Here is a 15992-nt window from a genome sequence, read left to right as displayed (position 1 = left end):
AAGTCAGATTTCTTCAATTCTGGGTCATAACTCTTTTTACATAGCTCTTTCCATTTATCTTTCATGATAATCGTGTACGGTGAACCTGAATCCACCATTAACTCAGAATGTACTCCATGAATTTTAAAAATTACTGATGAGTCCATTTTCAGAGCTTCTTTTTAATTGCACCGCACTATGGTAACCACTTCCACTTCTTGCTCCTCTTCATTATCCTCCTCACCTTCTTGCACCCACTTTATCTTATTGCCCGGTTTGTAATTCCTTACAAACAACCCCGAAATGACCTCTCATTCCACAATTAGAACATTTCTGGTTTAAAGCAGGACAATGTATTAAAGTTGCATTACGTCCTTTTTTCTGCAGCTATAACATTTTCTCACAAAAGTTTTCATTCTCTCCACTCTTGCTTCGTCCAATTTTGTATTCTTCCAAAATTCGTTGCTGTTATTCTAATTACATTTTCCAACATAGGTGTCTTTTGCCCCTTTAGGCTTGACTAGTGTCACTTCTATTGGTTTCTGCAACTCTATCTTTTTCTTTTATGGCTTTAGCACAAATCGTAGTGTGCTCTACCAACTTAGCGATCACAATCACCTCTTCCAATGCAGTGTGCCCACACATCCAGAACATCTCTTGTATAACACTACTATTCATATATATTATAGGTTGATCTCTTATTAGGTCCTCCTGTGTCAGTCCTTGCCAAAATTGCATGTCAAAGCCAATTTTTTGAGAGCACTTACATAATCATCTATGCACTCGGCCATTTCTTGTTTCCATGAGTAGACATAATATCTGTTTACTGCCACATTGGTTTTAGGATATTAATATATATCCAAGAGCCTCAATGCTTGTTCATACTCATCAATGCCCTATAAACTCAGTGTCGTCTGGACCCAAAGAGTATACCCATAACCTCTTCTACCTTGCAAGCATGACAGTTTAATTCTCAATTGTTCCAATGTAGTTCCCCCATTTATTCTTTCACTCAATCCCTCGAATTGACGTTTCACCAGATACTGCCAGGAAGGGCTGAGATGGGTGAATGGTGACTCCCTGCATGTCGCTTAACTCTGGCAGCTCAAATTTTCTGAAACATTTATTTCCTTTATTTTATTATGTACTCTCACTGACAGGAAGAAGAATAAAGAAGAGTAATGAAGATTACCTTTTACTGATTTGGTTATTAAAGGTCTTGCAAAAAAAGAAAATGCTATTGATCCAGTATTACAGACAAGAAAAAGAGAGAATCCAACAACAATAACCTTGATGTGATGACACCATGCACAATAAACATGTAATTTATTATCCCCCGGAAAAACCCCAAAATACTTCGACGAATTAGATGACCTCAACTAACAGCATCCATAAACATAAACAAACAAAATGTCTGCATGTTCACTCACGTTGTTGAGACCTTTCCTCTAATGTTGCTGTGCACTTCCTAGTGCATGCATGGCACGATTAGAGGTGGGGTGTGACATGGTGGATGATGGTGGTAAAGCAGAGGCATTGAGAAAGTATTTTGAGGGTGTGCACAGCACGGAAAATTATTCCCTGGTGTCCAGACGGAAAATGGCAGAGTTCATGGTTGTTAATCAGGGTGCGCTTAATTTTGTAGACAAATGGACATCCAGTATGGATATGTCCTTCACTTTGAGTGAGATGCAGGCTGTGCCAAGGGTCCAACGGGATTCAAGTCCGGGGGACAATGGGGTACGGTATATTTATTTGCAGCATTTGCCAGACATTTGCTTGCTGGAGGTGTTGCGGCTGTTTAATGTTGTGTGGGATCAGGGTACATTGCCTAGTGGGTGGAAGAGGGCTGTCATCCTTCCGATTCTGAAATTGGGGAAGTCGGATAGTTTGTGCAGGTCCTATCGACCCATTGCTCTGACATCCATGTTGTGCAAGGTGATGGAAAAAATGATGTGTGGTCGTCTAGTGCACTTTCTGGAGTCGGAGCAGCGACTGAGTGTGTATCAGCACGGGTTTCGTAAATCTAGATCCGTGATGGATGCAGTTGTGGCATTGGCAATAGATGTGGAGGAGGCATTGTCCTTTGGGAAATGGTGGGGGCATTCTTTGTTGATATGGAGAAGGCGTATGATATGGTGTGGAGGGATGGGTTTCTATTTGTGTTGCGAAAGAAAGGTGTTGAGGGGAAGATGTTTTCCTGGATTATGGATTTTCTGATGAATAGTGTGTTTCGAGTGCGTGTTGGGGATGCGTTGTCCCGAGAGTTTTTGATGGAAAATGGGACGCCCCAGGGTAGTGTTATCAGCTCTATTTTGTTTCTTGTGGTGGGGGAGGGCCTTATAGAGAGAGTTCGGGAGTGTGGTTGTCAGGTGGAATTCTATGCAGATGATGGAGTGATTTGGGTTGGGGTAAGGTGGGAGGAGTGATTCAAGGAAAGTTGCAGGAGGCTTTGGAGGTAATGGAAAGGTGGTGTCAGGATTTGGGATTTAAGGTGTCCTCCTCTAAAACGGTATGTATGCTGTTCAACAGACTAGGTAGTGGTGTCAGTTTGGATCTCAAGTACAGCGGGGATGAGTTGGTTCTGGTGATTGAATTTCGGTATCTTCGTGTGCTCTTGGATCAGCGCATGTCATGGAAGTTGCAAGTGGAAAAGACAGTGGCAAAGTGTAAACAGTGTCTTCATTTGTTGATGTCGGGTCAGGATTGTGGTGGAGAGCAGAGGAGTATGAGGATGTTGTATGTGGGGTTGGTTAGGAGTTTGCTGGAGTTCAGAGTTCCACTGCCGTGCAGTTATAGTAGGACTCAGCTTAATGTGTTGGATGGTGTCCAGGCAAGGGCAATGAGAAGTGTGACTGGGACTATTCGGTCATCGCCCACAGAGGCTGTGCAAGTGTTGGCAGGGATGTTACCAATGGATTTGAGGAGCTGAATGCTAGGTATAGGCTGCGTTGTAAGTCCCTCAGTGTGTAGCATTCTGTGAAGAAGCGTCTGGAGGTTAATTGGATGCCTGCTTATAAGAGTGGTAGTTGGGAGAGGAAAGGGGGGACTTTTGGATTCCATGCACACTGGCTGGTGAAACGATTGGGCGTGGAGGGGTTGTGTATGGTGGGAGATGTGGATATGGTTGTAGGACCGATTTGGATGCAGCATGATCCAAATGTCTGTTTGGATCTGGCCAAGGTGGTGACCAAGAAGGGTGGTGATAGAGGGGATAAAGATTGGCGGTGCAGTATGTGGAGGGGAAAGTTGGCGCTCAAGAATATACGGATGGTTCTAGGGATCCGGAGAGGAACAGGGTTGGTATGGCTTGCTATTTTCAAGCGGATGAGGAGTTTTGGGTGGCTAGTTTGTCAGATGAGGTATCCATTTGCACGGCAGAGTTAATGGCTATTAATATGGCGGTGCTTCGGATTATAGGGAAACAGTGGGCTAGGGTGGTGGTGTTTGTGGATTCGATGAGTGCTTTGTTGGCTATCAAGGAGGGGAATTGTAATAGGAGGGATATAGTTGTGCTTATTAGACAGTGATTAGAGGAGTGTTTTGCAGGGGGTACCGTGGTGGAGTTGGCTTGGGTTCCCACTCATTGTGGGGTCTTGGGTAATGTGTTGGTGGATCTGGCTGTGTATGGGGCCACATTGCGGGGGGAGGTGGATGTGAAAGTTCCATTGAGTGTGGCTGAGATACAGGTGATGGTGCGTGAAAAATTAAGGATAAGTGGCAGGATCAATGTGATATGAGTTCAAAGGCATGGCAGTTGTATACAGTTTGCAGGGAAGTGCGGATTTTGGCGTTTGAGGGGGGTATAGTTGACACGAAGAGAGGAAACTATTTTGAATCGCCTTAGGGTGGGTCATGCGGGGTTGGCGGGATGGAAGTGTTTGATGGGTAGAGTTACATCAGCGGCATGTAACGCTTGCGGGTGCCCAGAGACTGTGCCTCATTATATGTTGGATTGTGTGAGGTTTGATGTGCAGCGGGAATTACTTAGTGTCTGGGTGAGTGGCATTGGGGTAGTTGTACAGGGGTTATCTGATCTATTCAGTTGAGAAAGAGGGGTGGTGAATGAACAGTGTAGGTTCCTGCTTCAGTTTGAGCAGGAGACTGGGAAGTGGGATGAGATCTAATGGAGGTCGATGGCTGATTGGTGCTCTTTTTGGCGAACATCATCTTAATAGATGGAAATTGCCGGGTTCAGATTTCTGGAGTCATCCTAACAAGAAGAAGAAGAAGACGACGATTAGAGGTCATTTCCTCCAATTCCAGGCACCAGCCCAGCCACAACTGCATCCCGTGCTCAAGCCCCTTGTTCAAATGTTGCAATGCCGCCACATGCTGCTTGAGCTCACTCCAGCCCCACCTTTACCTTGTGCAGCGTACGATCACCTGGATATTCAGTATTCATCCCAGAAATACTTTCACAGGAGTGTCATGACGGATATACATAGCCCCGCAGGGTCCTCCTCTGCCTTTGCCAAATCGGAGTTGCCTGAAATGCTTCCTCCGCACACGTGCAGTTCTTCCGCTCATCACCAATTGAAGTAAGGAGTCCGGGCAAGTAGATAATTCACTTTCTACTTTAGATGAAATTCTTCTAACGACCCCACGGACACCACTCTGTCTGTGCCTGCAGCAGTGTAACTGCTTCTCTCATTCCTAACTGTTCTTCCAGGAACCCCTTACAATTCTACCTTCCATATTCCATTCTGATTCCATACATAATAGTACAACACTTCAGTTAGTAACATGACATGGTGCAGAGGAAGGTGAATAGGGGTGATGCAAAGTTAGGTATGTTAGGGACTCTCACTTAAAAAACATACTTGGCCAAAGACAGGATTACGCAAGACTGGAGAGAGCATTCCCAGATTTGGTCACGGATCCAAGAAGCGCAGCTTCAGCATGGCCACTACTGTAAGAAGTATCTGCTGGCATTGCTATAGCGAGGGAACGCAATTGTCAAACAGGGGAATGTTGCAGGTGCTGGAGCTCGATCTTGCCAGATGGAACTACTGCTCGGGAAACTGGCAGGCACACACTGGTACCTCTATGTGGCCCGTAAGGTGGATTTATGAGATTGAAAGGAAGTTGCAACCAACAAATTTCAACATTGGGAGGCCCTAATCAACAATGCAAGGAGGAACAAAGAACAATGATCGAATCTCATACGGCTTTCCTGAAGGCCATCAAGACTAGGTTCTCACCTCGTGCCTGTTGCAATTCTGTGTCTGCTTCCTGGTTACTTTCACCTATTGTAGTAGGCAATTAAACAGTTGAGTATGTAACATAACACTCTGTACTAAGTATGAATGCTGGGCAGCTTCCCTGTGACCCGGAATCAAGCCTTCTTACGTCTCCACATAGCGCCTCGATGCCCGTGGGCTGTAGTGCACTCTACAAATCCAAAAATAAAATAAAAAATAAATGCTCCATGGGGAGGGTGTGTTCTTTGTGGTCAATCATAAAACGCAAGCCAAGCTAACAAGCCATGCAGTGCTGTAGAAGGTGAAGGGACTTGCTCAACAGCACACAGAGCACTGGTTATATTTGCAAACAGCCCACGTCCCATTTATGCAACGCAATCCCCTTGTGGGCTAAAGGATATAAAGGCACGTGTATCACTAGTCCCTCCCACATTTCAGTTCTGGTTATTAAATCTCCGCCCTGATTCTTGACCGAAGTGCAAACGGGTGCAGCAGGGAGAAGGATGTCATGCCGAACTCTACCAGCAGGACTTTGTCACGTGGGCCGCATAGGTACAGCAGCTAGGGCAGAAGGCGGGTAGGGCAACCGGACGGGCGGGGTGGCAAAGTGGAGACGGAAAATGGAGGATGACAGGGGAGGATCAGGGAGGCATAGACAAGGTGCATCAGAGTTTGGGTATGGAGCAGAGTGGATGGTGTGGGGGCGACTGCCCCCTCCCTCCTGACAGTTGAAAAGCCTGATACTTTTCGGGGGTGCATCTTTTGGATGTCAGCCTTTCCTAGCAGCATTTCCTGGCCCTGCATTCTTTATGATTACTTTTGAATTGACCATCAGTCAGCTGTTTTCTCTCACTTTCCTGTTTTCAGACCCGAGGCTGCTTGCAGGATGTGCTCTTGAATTTCCTCTTCGGTATTTGACTACATCAGTTTAGATTATCATCACTGCTCCTTTCTAATATCCTATCCTCACTTTCCTCTGGTTTTTAGACCAAATTACCAGGAAACCCAGGGCATTTGTACAGCTAACCGCTTCTTGCCTTCCTTCCTTCCTTCCTTCCTTCCCCCCAATCAGATGACACAGACACAACCATCATGCAAAACCTGGGAAAAGGGCGGACTGACTGCTGTTCTCAGCGCCTAGTTATCTGTTACCATATCACGTTAGAAGCCGGAATGTACCAGCACATTAAGCTGATCCGGCACTTTCCATCACTCCTGCTTTCAAATTATTTTTCACTGGTGCTTCTCTGCATTCTCTGTTTGCACAGCACCCAAAGCTCAACAATAATAGAAATTCCTATACATATATAGCTACATGCAAATGATTTATGAGCAACTTGTTAAGACAGATGTGACTGCAAGGTCAGTTTCACTGAATCCAGAGTGAGCCAAATACGCAAAAGATAAAATTAACAGTTACTGAAAGTGCTTTTGCAAACAAATATGACCCCCTCTAGATACAAGAGAATAAAGATTATTCCCTACATTGAGTAACAGAGTAAAAGTGAATGAAAACAAATGAGATGATACATGTACCCCAATAATGAACCATTCCGCCAATGTTTGGATCATGTTTTAAAATAACTCAACTTCGAGAAGAAAGTGTTAGTATTTGGGCACACATGGTGAAAAAAGGGACAATTAGAGGGGGGAAAACTTTAGATTGTGTTTGCCTTTTCATGTCTCCTATGCATGTAAGCCCTTACCAGCTTACCTTTTTTGTACACCCTAGCATTCTACTTCCCCTATAGACATTTAAAGATTAGTAGATGTCGGTTAGTATCATGTGATGAGTCCATGATCACCTTCTAAGCCCAACAACACCCTTCAAGAATCTTTGGCTTTTTAAAATATTAAGCTCTGAATCAGGTTGCCATGAACAGGCACTACTTATGCAAGTAATGAAATCTTAAGCACTGACTCAGGTTGCCATGAACAGGCACTACTTATGCAAGTAATGAAATCTTAAGCACTGACTCAGGTTGCCATGAACAGGCACTACTTATGCAAGTAATGAAATCTTAAGCACTGAATCAGGTTGCCAGGTACAGGCACTACTTATGCAAGTAATGAAATCTTAAGCACTGAATCAGGTTGCCAGGTACAGGCACTACTTATGCAAGTAATGAAATCTTAAGCACTGACTCAGGTTGCCATGAACAGCCACTACTTATGCAAGTAATGAAATCTTAAGCTCTGAATCAGGTTGCCATGAACAGGCACTACTTATGCAAGTAATGAAATCTTAAGCACTGACTCAGGTTGCCATGAACAGGCACTACTTATGCAAGTAATGAAATCTTAAGCACTGACTCAGGTTGCCATGAACAGGCACTACTTATGCAAGTAATGAAATCTTAAGCACTGAATCAAGTTGCCAGGTACAGGCACTACTTATGCAAGTAATGAAATCTTAAGCACTGACTCAGGTTGCCATGAACAGCCACTACTTATGCAAGTAATGAAATCTTAAGCACTGAATCAGGTTGCCAGGTACAGGCACTACTTATGCAAGTAATGAAATCTTAAGCACTGACTCAGGTTGCCATGAACATGCACTACTTATGCAAGTAATGAAATCTTAAGCACTGAATCAGGTTGCCATGAACAGCCACTACTTATGCAAGTAATGAAATCTTAAGCACTGAATCAGGTTGCCAGGTACAGGCACTGCTTATGCAAGTAATGAAATCTTAAGCACTGAGTCAGGTTGCCATGTACAGGCACTGCTTATGCAAGTAATGAAATCTTAAGCACTGAATCAGGTTGCCATGAACAGGCACTGCTTATGCAAGTAATGAAATCTTAAGCACTGAATCAGGTTGCCAGTTACAGGCACTATTTATGCAAGTAATGGAATCTTAAGCACTGAATCAGGTTGCCAGGTACAGGCACTGCTTATGCAAGTATACAGGCACTGCTTATGCAAGTAATGAAATGGTTGCCGTAATGATTCATCCTCATGTTTTCCTACAAACAATAAGTGATTGGAATGCATGGCTGCACTGGCCATAACTAACACTACACCAGGAGAGGGGTGTTTCAGATTACCAGGAAAAGTGAAAGTGTAACCATATCTGAAATAAGAGCAGGAAACGCTGTACTGGGCAGGTGATTGGAAATTCTACAAGCCCTAACATTAAGCAAGCATGTGCCCTTTAGTTGGATGGGTAGATTTTCAGTTGAACGCCATATGCTAAGCCATCTGTTGCTGGGTAAGGAAGAGATAAGCCGAAGTAGTAAGCCGAACTTTGTTGACCGTCACAATTTGTTGGAATAGTTGTTATTGCAATAAGTATGAGATTGTCAGGAACAGTGAAATTGTTGGTGATTTTCTACTTGATGTTCATGAATATCTGTCTTTGGTGATAACTTTAGTATGGTAGGTTTTTGTTGGGTTCCTACCTAAATGGTGCTTGGACACATGGTTATAAGCATTCTGTTGTCATTCATTGTTCAACATAATACAATGTATAGTCCACACGTTAATTTCTAATACCATTGTGGATTTTTATGTTTTAATTGTTGATTTGATCACCATAGGTGCCGACACATGTTTCGACCAACAGGAGGTCTTTATCAAGGCTTGGATTAGGGTGTCTCATGCATCGTAATTCAGGTCGACGGCAGATCACACCGAAGTGCTCACGAGCAATGTATTAGATAGATGTACCAACATTGGTGATTATACTTATCCTGGGTCACCTGCCCCACCTGCATAACGACGCATGAGACAACCTAATCCAAGCCTAATTATAGTTATTTAGGGCTCCAGAGTTTGAGGGATAGTAGTAGCACCATGATAGTAGGGGCACCCTGGCAATAGTTAAACAATCGTACATTAACGTTGGGGCCAGAATAGGGAGTCTGGGGTAGTGAGGTGGGAACCCACCTCAAGGCTGAAGAAAAGTGTAAGGACAACCACTAGTCCGGGAACCCCAAATGCCTCATACATATTTTTCTAATAAAAAGACAGAAAGTATTAGTTGTTGTTCAGAGATTTATTGAGCAATGGGTTACGTACACCAGACACTACATGATGGCAGTGAGTAAGCCATTACCCCTCATACAGATGCTTCTGCAGATAGAAATGGTTGCTCTAAATAACCTTAATGTGGCATGAGTGTAGACAAGGCTCAGATAACTGGCTGTATGTAACATATTAACTTTAAAAGAGGTGTTTTTGCAGGCAGAAATATCTGCCTTGAATCCCCACCATATGCAAATAATTTAGCTAACATAATTTGCTACTGGTCCAATGGGTTAACGTGTATCCATTCATAAATGATAACGTTTTTCTCATAGAGCTAGTTAGCTTTACCTCCTATGAACCAAAACTAAAAAGAATAAAATCCCTACACACAGCAACTGAACCAAAGAAAGGTCATTCATTGCACATCCCATGGCTACAAATAATCTGCGTCCTCCAAAATAAAAATAGACATTTAAAATGGACACACTATTTGCAAATAACATTATTTGGCTGCCTTTGTAGTTAAGGCCATGGTTAATTAACGTTTTTTCAGTTATCAGTTCTTGCTCTATTCAAAACTGACAGACGTTAAATTGGCAAATTAATTGCTCGAAATCAATGGAGACGTAATCAATAATTAATTAGCGCCTTGAGTCAACACGGTTTTCCCCTCAGCCAAGCTGACTAACAATTAACGGTATTAACTGCCATCGGCCATTGGCAAATCAGAAAGGAAGAGCATTCCAGGGTAAGGAAGCAAGGAGAGCAAGAGAGTGGAAATGAGAGGGAGTGCAAGGGGCACAACAGGTGCCAGGGAGATTAGCCAAGGATGATTGTAGGGAGCGAGAGGGAGAGTAGGGAATGAAATGGGCTGATAGGTAGGTAGGGGCAAGTCTGTGTATAGTTTTTGAAGATGGTGAGAATGTGTTTATACTCTTCCTCTGTCTCATGGATAAACAGCCTAACTGACGACGGCTTGGGGCGTGAGGTGAAGCGGGAATGGTTGTATAGACAGCAAAGGTCAAGAGGTGAAAAAGCCTAGCTGTGCAAGCCATAGAGTACAAAGGCACAGTAGGTGGATCGAGAGAGTACTAAACAGGAGATTGGGTGCTTAGCAGTGTTGAAGGGAAAAAGATGTCTTGTTTTCTGATGTTGTGGAAATTAAGTCTGGCCCCAGTGGCAGATTTGGAGATGAAGAGCAAGAGGTTGCGAGCAGAAGCATAATAAGGAAGTTAGTCAGGAACAAACAATAGTAGAAGGGGACAGGAAGAGATAGCCTGTTTGGATGGAAAGTAGAGAACTTCCAGTCTTAGTGGAGTTGAGCATGAGCGAGTGAGATGCCTTTCGGTATTGGATGGCGCAGAGGCAGTTATAACGTTTTGACCGTAGCTCGTCTGATAAGGAGGGAAAGGAGAAGATCTGAGTCAGCAAAGAGTCGATAGGAGGAGAGTTCCAAGAGCAGAGGCATAGAGAGTGAAGAGAAGTGGGCTTAGGACTAATTCTTGGGGAACACCAACATTAAAGGGGTGGAGAGGTAAGGCTGTTCCAGTACACCTGGAAGTGTCTGGGGCAAGATAAGAAGCAAAGTATCTTGCTCCTGTTGGGCCAGCAGGCCTGTTCTTCCCTTCGGTGGTAGTCGCTTCACTCAACCCCTCTTGGGGTACGCCTACTCTCAGACTGGCATAGGCTGCTGACGGGTTCAGCTCTGCTTGGCAGGTTGCTTCTCTCACCACCCTGCCCCTTCTGCGTTATTCAAGTATTCATACCGGCATGGGCAAGTGGCTCCCTCAGCCTTCCTTTTCTCAGTTTATTCAGCCCTTAGTGGGATATTTGGTCTTGTGTTCCTGTGTGTGATTGTGGCCTGGTCAGCCTTCCTCTTCCGTTTCCTCACACCTACGTGAGATTTCTGGGTGTTGTAGCCCTAAGTGGGCTTGTGGCTCTCTCAGCCTTCCTTTTCTCAGTTCATTCACCCCTCTGTGGGATATTTGGTCTTGTACCCCTGCATGGGCTCATGTCTTCCTCAGCCTCTTTCATCCCCTTCTGGAGTATGCAGATTCTTAGCCCAGTGCAGACTTTTCTTTGGCCTCACCGCCCTCCACCCACTCTTAGTAGGAGGTCATATACTTCTCTTCTAGTGACCATCCAGGTCTTCAGTGTCTCTGGCCGGTGCAGTTCTGCTGGCTTCGGTCTGCGTGGTTTAATTTCTCTTTATGTTTTCTCCCTTTCAGGATGGGTGGGCTCTGGACGTCACACTGTTGCTCCTGGTCTGGATTTGCTTCCTCTCAGTTTGGTGGTTCTAGGATCTCTGGTATCTCCGCCTTACACCAAATGGTAGCATTCCACAGGCTTTCCAAACTCTCGGCCATCCACGAAAACAGCGTGGTTCGGAGTTCTTCTTCTTCTAGTGAGGGAGGGACGCCCTCCTCTATGCGGTCACGCAGGCCAGCGTTTACTCTCCGGCTACCTTTCTCCTGTGCTGCTGGCATCCAGGTGTATTTGGATTCCTCCATGGAAGACAAGGGAAGATGCCATTGGTCCTGGTCCTCACAAGGAAGGCAGTAACAAATATAGGTCAGAACCAAGCCATCCACTTGAAAGGGGCCTTGTATATTATTACCCTGTTTCACCCGATATAACCAACAAACATTGAGGATTTAGAAATAAAGGAAGTTAGGAAGGAATCCTTACTTGCATATTCCTTGACCTCAGAGGGTGGTGGGTGGGGGGAGGCGGTACCCCTATTGGGATCCCACTTACCCGATCCCCTAGGGAGGGTATTTGGTAGTGTGCTCACCTCCCTAGTTCCAATTGGGGTGGCTCGCTTATGGGGAGAACAAACATATTCCCTGAATTCATCACAGTATGTATACCATCTCACAACCTATGAGACGTGACGTTGTTCTGCACATTCGCTCTGTTTTGTTAAACTGCGCATGGAAAGGGGACAGTATCTTTCATGTTCAGTCCCTGCTGTGGCAGTTATCTGGGAACAGTGCTGCTGCTGCAAAAGGAATGCAATTCTGTACCCAGATGGCGTGCCCAGCTTTTCTGCTTCTATGGATTTTGCTTTACCTACATCCAGTGCAGCCCTGGTTTGATTACCGTTGCACCCCTTGATGTGGGAGGGACACAGCTGTTGGGCAACCTCTGCTTCGATTGGGACTGTTAAGTCATGACTGATGTCACCTAGCACTGGAGTACCCCAAGCTTCTGTGAAAATAGTATCCTGGCAGAGGATTTATAAGCATGTGTTTATGCTCTTTCCACAAAACTCCCAATATTAATGCGTTAATGGGTGATATTCTAATAACAATACTGCACCTTCATCTAGGTCAATATCACTTATGACATTCCATAATGATTGCCTGGCCAAAAACATTTGTAATTAATTTAGAGAGCATTCTTCATAGAGTGATACCTGTAGCACTCTCTGGCTTGCTACAAATCAATTATATATGATTGCGCAACTTTAAGATCCCTCACATCAACAAATACTAAAATAATTCTTGAAAAAATTAACAGGAGAATTATATTGTTTGAAAAACCAGAAAATTAGAAATGTAATGGACTTTTACCCAGAGAGACCAAGGCTTGGTGAATTTCCTTCATTACGTTCCTATAAAGCTCCTTTTGCCATTCGTGCAAAATCTTCCACTCCTCTTCAGCAAAATAGGCAGATACATCAAGGAAAGGAACCTGTGATATGAAGAGAACACATGACATCATTTAGTTAGTAATGTAATGTACATATTAAACCTCATTCTAATGGTGATCAGGAAATACCATCTATGACTGAAGCTTTGGAGATTCCAGGCAGCATAGTTTGTAAAAGTAACACTTGCGCTCCTTGACTCAAGAAGAAAAGATGGAAGCCTGGTGATCTCGGGTGAAAGACACCTGCCACTGTGTCTATTTCAAGGTATTTAGGCGGTTTCGGCCAAAAAGACTGAATTCAAATGTCTAACACAACTAAAAGTTCTAAAAGAGATACCACTAATAGTTCTACTTACTAAAAGGATTGTGGGGGCTATGGCGGGGTTGCCCCCGCAACTGTCCCGTAGACATGAAAAAAGAAAAAAAAAGCTGCGGGGGTGTCCTCCGCAACAGCCCGCTGACTATACTATACAGTATATTGACCCGGGGTGGTGGGAAACACCCACCGCAGCTGACCCGAAGGAAAGAAAATAAAAGGAAAAGACCCTGCAGCGCCAGTTCGTGATCACGGAAGTGAAAGGGAATAGGCATTGCAGGGACACAGCGAGACAGAATGCAAGGTAAGGGGTGGGAGGTGGGGGTTTGGCATGGGTGTTTTGGGGGTGTGGGTAGGGGTGTAGGTTGGGGGTGTGGGTTTGCACACATCGCAAATGTTCAGGGGAGAAAAGACCAAAGATTATTTCGAAAAAATGATCTTCGGTCTTTTCTCCCTCGAACATTTCCGATTCGGGCATTCAATTCGACCCCAAATGGTTTAGGCAACCCTAGGTAGTTTCAGCACATGCCTCCTGTGTGGCACCGTGGGCCTCATTTTGAGTTTGCTGGTATCCTGTCACTAATACTGCCAGGATAGCGGCAAACTGTAATACCGTTACCGGCACTCGGTCCGATGCTATTACTACTGGATTTCGAGTGCCGGCAATGGCTGTAAATCCCTATTCCAATGAGTGCCGTTGGACTCCATGTGGGGGGTATTTGCTGGTAATCCTGGTGCCAGTAATACAGGCGATTTTTGCCAGTAAGGTGCACGACTTACCTCCAGATCTTAGCTGGAGGTAACTCAGACCCCATCAGCAAACTTGTACTTTGCCGGTGTGGTAACATGCCGGTAAACTGAATTACTGGCAGAATTATTACTGCAGGGGCAAAGTTAGAATGCGCCCCTGTGTGTGGCATTCTAAATACTTCCTTTTTTCTCTCTTTTCTTTTTTAAACTCCTAATTAAGAGGCTGGATCTCGGGGTGCATTTACAGAATGTTGTACTGCATAGAGCAAATAACTCCTATTTAACTTTTGGCAAAATAACCCATATTTCCCCAAATACCCATATTTCCCTGTGGGGTAAAAAAAAACAGGTTTACCCAGTGGACATACTAGCCCCATGCAGTAAACACTCCTTGCACTCCCAACTCATAATTAGGAATTTTAAAAATAGGCGGTATTTAAAAAAACATTTTTTAAATCACTCACATCGAAGCCCTAATATTTTCATTCAGAGTAATTTGTAAAGCAACCTCATTGTCACTGCTGTTACTGCCAAGTTATCACCCAACAGGGAAGCAAAACCCATGGATACAGAGGTCAAATAAAGGCATGGGATTTTCAATGAACAAGTTATTTTTTTTAAATGTATTTTATTGATTTTACTAAATCACATCTTGTATGTAGTACAATTATTACGTGGCATAACATAACATGGATGCATTGACGATTTTGAACAAAGGAAACATCTTTTTTGTTTAACTTTCCCCCCTATTCAATGTTGACACATGTTACGGTGAGATTTTCAAGGATTTTCGATAAGTTGCATGCATGCTGTTCTTTGAAGGGGAACCAAATCATGTCAATGTGCTTTCGTGAGTCTTGGAGTGCTGCGGTGTGGGTCTCCATTTCATATATGGTGTGTGCCTGTGTGATCCATTCTCTCTGAGGGCATTCTCACTTGATCGTCAGGCAAACCCAGGCCACCAGAAAAAGGTTACGGGGCATATGAGTTAGCAATGTGTACGCTTCTTTGTCTTCTAGTTCAATACCAAACAATACTAACAACGGAGTGAGCGCCCTGGAGATCCCGTCAACAGCTCATATCCATCCCAACACCTCGTTCCAGTAGGATTGAACATGCACCCAGCTCCACCATTGATGCCAGTAATCGCTCACCTGTCCACACCCCCTCCAGAAAAGCGGGGAAATCCTCTGGTACATTTTGGAAATCCATTGAGGTGTGTAATGCCATCTTAACAATTTTGCATTGTGCATTTTATATTGCATGGAAACAGTTGAACCCCACACCCCTCTGCGGCAGGGACATTTCACCAAAATGCCAGGGGTCGCGGAAGTGACATCACACGACCCTTTACCTCTGATGACATCACAGGAAGTGGCCATTTGACCCGCCCCCAAGTGACACCACATGAAGTGATGTCGCACGACCTTTCACACCTTGACAAAACATGAAGTGGCATCACATAGAATTGTTCCTCGGTACACTAAGAACAATATAGTAACGATATTACAGTATTATGAGAAGACAGTTTAATTGCACCAGCAGAGTTTGTACAGTGTGTGTCATTTTTCAAATAAAATGGACACACACGTACAGATGTATACAAAAGTGTAGAATGCCCACAATCGCCCCGACACTCACCCACAATGTTGTTGTAGCCCGCCGCACGGCTGCAGACAGCATTCAGCCCTTTGGTAGGGACCAGCACCTGCCTTCTGAGCAGGTGGAAGGGTCGAGAGCGTGACAGTGTTGGTCTCCTCTGGTGGTGCCCATGCCCAGCCTCTGCGCAGAGACACACCAAGTCCAGGCTAGCTGGAATTGGATGCTGAGGGCACCCTGGGCATCAAATTAGGATTAACTGCCCCGCCCCCCATGGGTGCGCAGCGTTCAGTTATTTTTTTTCTTAATCTCAGCGTCAGGCCCTTGGCTCTAATAAAAAGGCGCAATCGTAGCTCTGTTAAGCTAATGGTTGCAAAGCAACCCTTGCAAGGCTTGACTCGAGGGGATACATTGGCGCCTGTGCTCGCTCTCGCCCGCCGCCCACGCATGCTTTGGAGCTTGCGATTTGCTTCAGGACTGCTGCTTCCCAGTATTCATTGGCACATCCCCCACAGCC

The 15992-nt window shown here is 44.6% G+C and overlaps 1 protein-coding gene across 1 annotated transcript in view; it reads right to left on the bottom strand.

Annotated features, from left to right (window-relative positions):
- LOC138582122 (zinc finger protein 813-like) overlaps window positions 1-15992 on the bottom strand; it is a 159339-nt gene that overhangs the window by 73236 nt on the left and 70111 nt on the right. Inside the window, exon 2 of the mRNA XM_069653114.1 lies at window positions 12732-12852. Within this exon, the coding sequence (XP_069509215.1) occupies window positions 12732-12852 (121 nt within the window). The remainder of the gene's footprint in view (window positions 1-12731; window positions 12853-15992) is intronic.

Source organism: Ambystoma mexicanum, chromosome 3q (assembly GCF_040938575.1).
Source record: "Ambystoma mexicanum isolate Mex_15411 chromosome 3q, UKY_AmexF1_1, whole genome shotgun sequence".
Taxonomy (NCBI): domain Eukaryota; kingdom Metazoa; phylum Chordata; class Amphibia; order Caudata; family Ambystomatidae; genus Ambystoma; species Ambystoma mexicanum.
Note: the sequence above shows the minus strand (reverse complement) of the source record. Positions and strands in the feature narration are given on the sequence as shown.